Below are 11060 nucleotides of genomic sequence, written 5' to 3' on the forward strand. Positions count from 1 at the left end.
CGTGGTAGGATTTTGCTCTGTTAGGCACTTCTTTATCCTCTCTTATGTCCTAAGGAGCATATTTGTTCTGTATTGGGCAATGTTATACCAGCACAGAGCTCTCTTCTAGCAGCCCTCTGGCAGATTTTTATTTTATATAAATATTTTATATTTATTATTTTTTATTTTATATATTTTATATTTTATATATTTTATATATTTTATATTTTATATATATATTTTTTTTATTATTATTATTTTTTTTTACATTATACGTGTTCTAGAAATGTAGTTGTGTGGGCATTTTGCAGAGTGATGGCAAACCTAAGACATTACGTCTTTGTTTTATATTAGCTCAGTGTTTGCAGGCTGCCACTGCCTCATCTAAGCTGTATTAATGTATTGTATAAGCACTCTTAATCCACTTCAGTGGATATGTATATCCATATATCCCTGCAAGACTTAAACAGGCTCTGAAACATGTAATAAAGTGATCTCAGATACAGGAAAGCTTGCAAAGGTGAATGCTTCAGTAATTCCCTGAGGGGAGCTGTCTGTGTGTGTAGGCTTGAGGGTTGGTTGAAAATCTGGCTAGGATAAGCTTCTGGTATAAGTACTGAAGTGTTTAGCAAATGAGTACTGAAATGTCTTGAAAAACAGTAATAATAATAAAACTAGATTGTGCTCACTTGATTCATTTGAAACAAAAGCATTTTGTTTTCTTCCAGCTAGAATGAATACACAGTCTATACTATCCTAATACTGTGATCAGTGTGGTTTCACAAGCAATATGGAATACACAGACATTTTCCTTTTTACATAAAAGAAACAATAACATATTAAAGAAAATGTGGCTAATATTTATCTTAGCTGCAAATAAGAGGGATGATCCTCTTGTCTCACATACTAACTATGGTTAAATGTGCAGAGCAATGCAGTCTTTGAGATACTTAGAGTTTAAAAAAAAGGGGGGGTGGGGGAAGGAATGCAACAGCATTGGCCTGTATATTTGGGAAGTATTTCAGTAAGTAGGAAGAAAAATAGGTCAATTTTTACAATATACTATCCTTAAGAATGGCCTAGTTCCACTATTGAAATGCTTCTTAGTCATAAATTCATTTGAAAGATTTCCCCCTGCCTCCTTCCATCTCAAAGCCTGCTTTTTTCAGAGTCCTCTGTTCTGTATCAGGCCAGCCATAGAGATGATGATGTAACACCATTGCAAAATGTAAATATCCTTTAAGTGACACTGTATCTTTCAGATACAAATCCTACATACCTACCGTATGTGTGCATTTTCTCTACTTTTTCTCTTGTTTCTCATGCGGTATATTTTTGGCTGTACATATTTTTCTTCGCTTGTTTGTAAATGTGAAGCAGGATAAGTACATTCCAGTACCAAATTCCTACCCTACACATTATTTTCCCGTGGGTTTCTGTACCGCAGTGCCGACTCTGAAAGGTTAAAGAGTGCTTTGTTTTTCACTTTCATGTTCTCAGACTGTTCTTTGTGTTTTGATGCTTGTAGAAACTTAACCTCTTATTTCTAAACCAGCAGTATTCTGCTGTTTGCTGGGGCTTGTGCCAAACATTGAACAAACAGGCATTAAAAATGCAGCAATGGCCCTGGCATCCCTCAGTGTCTTACACTGATGGCTCTTGCCAGGTGCCTGAGACAAGTTGCCAGACTAAACTGTATTTGATCATCGTATGTAAACAACAGAGAACCTTCAAATGTACTGTAAGAATAAGCTAACATAATTTCATGACTTGAAGTCGAGAGCAAGGCATAGGTCTTCATTTTCATTGTTTCCAAATGAGAAATATAGCACTCATTCTTTTAAATATTACAAATCAGATCATTTTAAAGAAGTGTTTACATAGTCCAAAAATGGTAATGAAGCTTTTGCCAGTTTCTATGTAGAGTACATAAAAATTCAGTTGGCCTTTTGCTGCAATAGCAAATTTTTCCTATGCCCTAAAAATAAAGGGCTTGTTTTGCATCTGGAATATGTTTTTCTTTATGCTGCATTTGTTTTTTTTATAAAATCCATCAACTCTCAAATAGAGACCATTCCAGACTTTTAGGCAGATTTTTATGAGTGTATATTTTAATGTTGTCAGTCACATTTATTTATTTATTTAAGTCAATACAAAGACAGATACTCTTTAGCAGTTCTTTCTATCTTGGTCTTTTTCGTGCCCTGTTGAGACTGTGAGTTTCAGTAAATATTTAGGAAATCTTAAAATTTGCATGATTTCCTTTTTTTTTTGAATACCTGTATTTTTCAAACAATAATGTGAAATGTCTGTATTTCTGTAATACTGTAATCCTTGAAATAAGAAAAAAATATATAAAAAATACAGAAAAGTTGTTCTGAGAAAAAAACAGTGAACAAAATTGCATCAATTAAAAAATGTAACCCTAATATATTTCAAAGCAGTATTTGTTGGACTAGATAAAATGTAGAAAGCACAAACACAATGAATTCCTGAGTTAGTCTTGATGTAAAAAGTCTCCTCATCTTGTCCAACTTTGCAGGAAAGGATCTTTGCTATCACATACACGTTGTATGCTAAGTAGCGTGTGGAGGCATCAACACTACAATTACTGTGGTGTGTGTTTGCGTGCAATTACTTTCTCTGTTCGGGTCTTAACGGGATACACCGGTGTTGTCTTACCCACACAGCAGTCCTTCTGTCATTGTAACTGTCATTTTGTGCCTACAGCTAATGCCTTGCCTGGTATTTTAAATAAATCTCGTATGGAGACTACTTCCCAATGTTTTAAAAGTAGCTTTCATATATTATGAAGCTTTTTTTTATTAGTAGCTTTTCATATATTTTAGATATTCAAGGCCTGTCTGGATGCCTACCTGAGCAACCTGCTGTAGGGAACCTGCTTTGGTAGGGGGTTGGACCCGATAATCACTTGACATCCCTTCCAACCCCTACAATTCTATGATTCTGTGATTCTTTCTACTTCAAAAATAGTATTTTGAGTCTGCTTAGACTTGGTATTTTTGTAATCTGTTTTCTGCATGCATCCACATTATTGGAAGTACACAGTGTCAGGCTGGACAGGGCTTTGAGCAACCTGATCTAGTGAAAGAGGTCTCAGGCCATGGCAGGGAGTATTGGACTAGATGATCTTTAAAGATCTTTCCAACCCAAACCAGTCTATGATTCTGTGATTGTTTATTCCTTCTTTGTTACTAATCACAGAGCCTTTTTTTATATTAAGCAACCCTGTTTGCAGCTTCTGTGTGGCTTCTGTGACGAAGCACATCTTATATACCCTTTTTCTTGTACCCAAGCAGTTTTCATAGTTGCAGCATATTTGGCACTCAAAGATAATCTGTGAAGTAATTAAAAAGGTACCAGACCATGAAGTAGTATTTTAATTGAAATGATGTATTCCACCATGAAGAGGATGAAGGTTTTTTAATACCAAGTTGTCATCCTGCTTAAGTTTCATATACAGCCTCTCTTCAAACAACACGGGGAAAATAGTGTTTCCTTTGGGGATGAGAATCACAGAAGGCTGCCTGTTGGCATACAGGTGTATTTCTAAAGAGATCTTTTTTACATTTCCCTGTCTGTTATTGTACGGCATCTTCAAGAACTCTGAAAATGTCTCATCTCACTTTGAGACAAGACCTAATCCTAAATTCTTGAAATATATTCTGAATATTTACAAAAAAGAGTCATTTTCCATTTGACTTATCACACGGGCCTGAGGAGCCAGCCGTGTACACTGATAGTACTTTCTGGAGCTTGCTTAATCAATGTAGTCCCTTTCCTGTCTGCAGTCCTCAAAGTAGGGTAAAGCACATGCTGTCTTGATTTCTTCATTAAACTGCATATATTCTTGCTTGTTTATAATTGACAAATATCCCTGCAGTGTCTAAATGAAGTGTGTAACTGCATGGGGGTGTTTATTCATTGGCAGCTCACACTTGAGGAAAGGGAGGTTACTATCAAGCACTGGAAAAGTTGCTTATCTCCCATAGCCATCCATATGCATTTATTCTGACTAGTCATTACAAAGAATTTTAGGACACTTCTTCCCAAATTTATTATATTCTTATATGTATATGGCAGGAAAAAAAGCAGGTTGTCTTCTTGACACTGTCCTTCTTATATTAGATGCGTGGGCTTTGTAGCTGCTAAAGAAACCTGGTACTTGGTCCTCTTTGAGGTGCTGTTTTTACTTGTAATTCAATCAGTACTAATAAATAGCAATACAGAGTGTCTTTAAAATGGTATTTTATTTTCGGGGAAAAACAGGATATAGTGACAGTAGCTGTTCTCATTAGCCATGTAAGTACTGATGTTTTGTCAGCTTTGATGCTGTTCCTTTTAAATGTCCATGGTGTTTGGAGGGGAGAAAATAACATCTCAATGTTCAGCCTTCACTTGAGAAAAGACATTTACAGGAAACTTTGTATGTTTTGTGTCTTAAGGGTTATTTTGAAAGCTGCAATATCCATAGGAACAGGATAGCAGGTTTTGAAGTTAAAGCCTATGCCAATCCTACAGTAGTTCGGTGTGAAATTCATCATGGCCAGACTGGAGGAATCTATGTTCATGAAAAAGGAAGAGGACAATTCATAGAGAACAAAATCTATGCAAACAATTTTGCAGGTGTATGGATTACCTCAAACAGTGACCCAACAATAAGGTATTGTTTTCCCTGTTGATATTTTACTACTTAGAATGAGAGTTGATCGGAATGGGAAAAGTGCAACTTTATTTCATTTATTTCTAATGAACTGAAAATATTCCTGTATATGTAAAAATGAGATTACCATCTGTGTTTGACTGAACTGTGTGTTTTAATTTGCATGTGTATTTGGAAGAGCATATTTCTTGAAAAGACACAGGAAAAAAACACTATTTAAAGTCTGAGTACTATACAGTCCTAGACTTTATATGTTGTGTAGTATTATTATAACAATTTTGTAATGTCCATTTTTTTTGTTTTTTAGGGGCAATGCAATTTTTAATGGGAATCAAGGTGGTGTTTATATCTTTGGTGATGGAAGAGGCCTTATTGAAGGAAATGACATTTATGGTAAGCTGATTTGATTATTGCATCTTAAATTCAGAGAAAAATGAGCATATGCATTGCATTAAATACCATTTTTGTTATTAGGTAATGCATTAGCAGGAATACAGATTCGAACAAACAGCTGTCCCATAGTTCGACACAACAAGATTCATGATGGTCAGCATGGTGGAATTTACGTGGTAAGTATGACCCACAAGCAGGCATGCAAACTTAGCTTCTGTTCATAGAAACATTGCCAAAGTGTATATTATACATAAAACATTTGTACTTAAAATGACTAAATTTCTTAGGTTAATTATAATAGGCTGAAGCTGGTGCTCATGTTTAAAAGATTAAGGCTCTTACAAATGTTCCTAAATTATTTCTGTTAATAGAGTACACCATTTAAAATAGGATGGCAGAACTTCACTTGTTGGATAAAAGCTTTTAATAAAATAAATTTAGAAATCTATTCAGCTTTTTTGAGTGTTGCGCATTTACGTGCATTCACTAACCTGAGATACTTTTTTTCCTTCAAGTTATGATATGCATTGCAGTTGTAGTACAGGCATGTACTGCAAAAGTGAGGAATAAAGCACAATGAGCTGTCAGGCCACCTTGAGCCATATCAGATTTTATTTAAAGAAATATCTGCGTGTTTTCCTACCAGAAATTACTAAATGTTTAGCTAATGCTGCATGTGTTCATCTGCTCATTCAACAGATATAACTTCATACTGTTGCTTTGCTTTTAAGCACTAAAATGTGGTAAAGATGTCACTTTAAGTGACATGCAATTTTTTGTCAGTCTGGTGGACAAGGGTGGATGTACGTTTAAGCGCCACATGTCACAGCTTTCATCTGATCGCATGGTGCTGGGGAAGTACCTCTTCTAGCAAAAGCTACAGAGATTAGCAAATACTACTGCAGAGCCTTCAAATATGGTGGTTTAGATGCAGAGAGTTCTTAATTTTATGACAAACAGTCAAAATTGTAATGTTATTTTTTTAGAAAATAGTGTGAATATATACTCAAATAGAAGGGAATTATATTTCCACAGTAAAGAATCTATGTTGGGGATGGTGGGTGCAACCAGATAAACAATATTTGCAGTTAGCAATTTTTCTCAACTCTTATACTTCTTGTATTTAGCATGAAAAAGGACAAGGTGTGATTGAGGAAAATGAAGTTTACAGCAATACTTTGGCTGGGGTCTGGGTGACAACGGGGAGCACTCCAGTCTTGAGGAGAAACAGAATACATAGTGGGAAACAGGTGAGTTTTACTTCGCATGTTAGAAGGGGGGCAAAAAAGAAGAAAGTTCTTTTGTGTTTTTATATTTTACTTTCAAACTCCTAATTTATTTTTCTGTATGTTAGGTTGGAGTTTATTTTTATGACAATGGACATGGTGTGCTAGAAGACAATGACATCTATAATCACATGTACTCAGGGGTTCAGATAAGGTAAAATGTATTCTGATTCTTATGTCTAAACAGACATGGTGTTGTGCTATTTTATCCTGTTCTTGTCACTCAGTTTCTAAAAATAACTTCTTTGGAATTCAGTATTTCTGAATATCCTCTGCTTCAGTAAAGAATTGCTTCTAATATAGCCTGGTTTTTGACCAGAAAGTGTGACCTGTGAAGCATGTAAAAATTAAAACCTGTTTGCCTGCTTGAAAATACAGTATTTTATTCAGGTTTCCAAACAATGAGATCCATTGGGCATTTCTACAGAGGTGCTTCAAATCTTTGGCCTTGAGAAATAGTAAAATGTGTTAAATGACTTCTTTGTGTATGTATCTCCCTAGAACTGGAAGCAACCCCAAAATAAGACGCAACAAGATCTGGGGAGGTCAGAATGGTGGTATTCTTGTTTATAATTCTGGTAGGTCTGTTTCTCTCATTTATTCAGAACTGTTTTATGTTCTGCAATATTATCTCTTCTCATTTCTTCTTCTTTTTTTTTTTTCCACGCTTCAATTTAAGGCCTTGGATTTATAGAAGACAATGAAATTTTTGATAATGCAATGGCTGGTGTATGGATTAAAACAGACAGTAACCCTACACTAAGAAGAAATAAAATTCATGATGGAAGAGATGGAGGCATCTGTATATTTAATGGGGGAAGAGGTATATTTTTTCCCTTGCTAGCATGTATTGAGTATTCTGGATAAGAGTTCAATTTCAGATTAAGCTGTGTCCTTTTTAAAGTGCTCTTTAGAAAACTAGCTCTTGTCTTTTGAAGTAATAAAATAGCTATAACAGATACATAGTAATGCTTTTTAGCCTTAATTACATCACTAATACTGAACTCTGTGGGGGACAGAGAGGTAATTAATCCAAGAAGACTGTTAGATTGCTGTTTAGGACAGTCCTTTTGTCTCATCTGTTTTTGTAAGCTTCGCCATTTCACTGAGACAGTATTGAATTGAAGTTACTTAGCCAAAATATCGCATATGAACATTTCATGTTTTGCCAGAGTCAAAAAATTTAAGGAAAAAAAAAAAAAAAAAGATTTATAAAGTAATCTTTGTACACCTGTTAGATTTAGAAATGGTCCTCTTCCAAAATCTTCTGACTATTGTTTGTCAGCTAGTTTTGTGAAAACAGCTTTTGATATTTTGTAGTTAAAATGAGATTTAATTTTAAACATTTTAAAGTCTTGCAATAACAAAAATGCAAGTTAAGCTTTGTGTTGACAGGATGATAGTTTTAGAAGACAAGAACAAAAAGATGTTAGAAAAATTAAAGAAAAGATCAGGAAGTCAAAAGATTCAGTCTTTCCACAAAAATAAAATGGCACTTAAAGGAATTTTCTGTAATGGTGCATGCATTTCCAAATTCTACTATGTATGCCAAAAAAAATACCCTAATGTGATTATACACTGAGAATGGCTTTAAACTTGCATCACTAACTAACTTCAGTGCTACTGATGGGTATTCCCCAAATGAAAGTAATACCTTTCACAGAAGGATTACAGATAAGGAAATGTTAACAATCTGAAATGTTTGTTGGTTCTGTAACAGGTCTTCTGGAGGAGAATGATATCTTCAGGAATGCTCAAGCTGGTGTTCTTATCAGCACCAACAGCCACCCTGTGCTAAGGAAAAATCGAATATTTGATGGATTTGCTGCAGGTTTGTGTTGTTCAAATCAAATTTTGAAGTGTTAGGATAAGCTGTTCACAAAGCTAATTTTGTGAGTTTTGTCACCCCACAGTACTTAGATATTTTCACAAGCAATCAGGATATCCTTCAGTGTATTTTTGAAACAATTTCAGAATTGTAGCAAAAAATCTTTACAGTAGTCCTGGAATTACTCGTGTGTTGAGAAATAATGCACATTCTGCCTTCTCATTTTTCTGTGAAATACTTTTTTTTCCTTTTTATTTTATAAGTAATTGGTAAAGCTGTCTAGAATGTTTTGTCACTGCTTTAAAACAAAGGAAACATATAGCAAATATATTTTAAGATTTGAATTGCATCTCAAGATCAACTTTAATTCTACAAACTTGAAAAATTATTGAAATGAGCATTTCTGACTCCAAAAGAGATGAAGAACGTTTAATAACGGTTTCTGTGTAATTTATTGCTTAATGACCAGACTTCCATACGTCTTGCATTCTATTCCATTTCAACTACAATCACATTCTTGAGTTTTCTCCCATCTTTTTTTCAGAAGAAGCAAGTTTTCTGAGAAGGCGTCTCTAAAGGTGTTGTTTTCTGTGTGTAGTAGGGGGGAAGGATAGGTTGCTGGAGCAGTCCTGGACAAATGACTTGGAAGACATGGGTTAATAGTAAAAGCTAAGATTTAAATGATTTTTAGGTCCCTATCTTGAAAATGTATATATATAATAAAAAGGTACTTTAAGAAAGGTAAGTTATGTGCACAAGAACTTTCACATATACATGAAGATGGCAGGTTAAACACCCAGAAATCATATGTTCCTTGAAAATGTCTGATAAAAGTAGCATTTTATTATCAGATAAACTGGTAATATATTGTTACTGCCATAAACCATGCATGCCGGCTGTAACTCTTTGAAAGGATTCAACAAGTATTTGAACCTCAGTTTTGTAGCGGTTCGGAGTCCAATTTCCAGCTGTGTCATTTTACTTTTTCCCTGAGCTTATGATAAAAAAAATACACAAAATCAACCCTCACAACTTATGAGAGAGGTACAAATATGCACAACTAACTATTCCCACTTTCTTTGCTTTTCTCTGTTCCCAACCCAAAAAAGGTATTGAAATAACAAATCATGCAACTGCAACATTAGAAGGCAATCAGATTTTCAACAACCGCTTTGGAGGTTTATTTCTAGCATCTGGTGTCAATGTAACAATGAAAGGTGAGCCTGAGCCCTTCTTTGGTTTTGTTTGTTCACTTTGCACTTCTTAATTTGGTGCTATTTTGGTTTTTTATTCTAACACTTTTTGGTTCAGATCTGCTATGTTTTTAAGCTGAGTTTGTAATTAAACCTTTCAGCTGAAGGTAGTAAGCCAAGCTAAGCTATCTTAGATTTTTAGACAGTCAGCTAGAAACTCTTAAATGTAACTTAAGGTTTTGCTATTATTATTAAAACTGTTATTAGCTCTTCTGTCTCAAAATTGTTTCTAAACTGGTCACTGGGTTTTAGCTCATCTCTAATGCACACTCTAAGCTAGTATAATAGTAAATCTTTTGTCACAAATCTGAAAGCAAGAGTCTAGTAAAGATCCATGCCTCACTTGGCTGCTAGGATCTAAAAGCATGAACATTTGTGATCCCAAATCACTTTTTCAGAAAATAGGAATAGTTTATATACCTACTATGTCCATGTCTAGGAAGGGAGTGTGCATGAGACAGGGTCATTTTGGAGGAGTTTGGAGTCCACTATCCATTCAACGCATCTTTTAAATGCTGGAGGTGGTCCTAACTTTAGGCCTAATTCTGGTTTCCTCTCTATTTGAAGGGGTGTATGAAAGTCCTCGTGGTAGACTAGAGGCTTTCAGACATTGGATTTTCAGACATCTGAACAGAAAACTTAAACTGGTTTCTCTGTTTTCACTAGCCAGTTCACAAAGAGTATTTAAACAAAGGCTTATCAGATGGTTTGTGCAAAGTGCATAGAGCAGCAGTATTTCTGGTCTGAGGACAGCACTGCACTGTCTGGGCACCTGTCTTGTCATTTGGCATTGAGTATGTGATGTGCTTAAATGCCAAAACTAAAGTGCAGGCAGAACACTAACTGTTCCTAATTGTACTAGCTCTTAAAAGGGTGGGCAAAAAACTAACATCTTTAATAATAATAATAATAAAAAGTAAATGTATTCATTGACTGAGGTGTAATTAGTGTGTTTTATTTTCCCTAACAGATAACAAAATAATGAACAATCAAGATGCCATAGAAAAAGCTGTCAGTAGAGGCCAGTGTTTATATAAGATATCAAGTTACACCAGCTATCCAATGCATGACTTCTACAGGTAACAACTTATTTTTCTTCACCTACAGTATGGTTTTTCAAATAGACTCTCACACATGTTCTTTTAGCAGGACCCCTAACAATTGCCATGTCAGTAACAGACAAAGGTGTGTTTCCCCTCACCTGCAAGAGAAAAAATTTAAAGTTTCATTGCCTTTAATTTACTGAATTGGGAAAGGTATGGTTACTATGAACATAAACCCTAAGTGATTACATGGCAGAACTTTTTTCAAAACACACAACTGAAAGTGTGCCATGAAATCCAAGTTTAAGTAAAATTCTCAAGCCTTAGTCCTGTTCATATCTTTTCTTTAAGTACTGTTCTCCCCACCCCCCGACCATTTTTCCCAGCTCATCAGTTTTTGATTCATGCGCAATGTGATGTATTTTTCTTCAGATGTCATACCTGTAACACCACAGACCGTAATGCCATATGTGTGAACTGCATTAAGAAGTGCCATCAAGGACATGATGTAGAATTCATTAGGCATGATAGGTACGTTTCAAACAAGTACATAAAGCAATTTTGGCAATGCAAGTGAACAGGAAAACTAAAGAG

The 11060-nt window shown here is 35.0% G+C and overlaps 1 protein-coding gene across 2 annotated transcripts in view; it reads left to right on the plus strand.

The window, feature by feature from the left end:
• The window catches only part of FBXO11 (F-box protein 11), a 36127-nt gene that overhangs the window by 23718 nt on the left and 1349 nt on the right, over positions 1–11060 (plus strand). For both annotated transcript variants that reach the window (XM_032185240.1, XM_032185241.1), the window contains exons 11-21: positions 4446–4663; positions 4971–5056; positions 5138–5232; positions 6184–6306; positions 6411–6496; positions 6844–6920; positions 7022–7165; positions 8063–8173; positions 9280–9387; positions 10394–10502; positions 10899–10997. In XM_032185240.1, the coding sequence (XP_032041131.1) occupies positions 4446–4663; positions 4971–5056; positions 5138–5232; positions 6184–6306; positions 6411–6496; positions 6844–6920; positions 7022–7165; positions 8063–8173; positions 9280–9387; positions 10394–10502; positions 10899–10997 (1256 nt within the window). The remainder of the gene's footprint in view (positions 1–4445; positions 4664–4970; positions 5057–5137; positions 5233–6183; positions 6307–6410; positions 6497–6843; positions 6921–7021; positions 7166–8062; positions 8174–9279; positions 9388–10393; positions 10503–10898; positions 10998–11060) is intronic.

The sequence above is a fragment of the Aythya fuligula genome, chromosome 3 (genome assembly GCF_009819795.1).
Source record: "Aythya fuligula isolate bAytFul2 chromosome 3, bAytFul2.pri, whole genome shotgun sequence".
Taxonomy (NCBI): Eukaryota; Metazoa; Chordata; class Aves; order Anseriformes; family Anatidae; genus Aythya; species Aythya fuligula.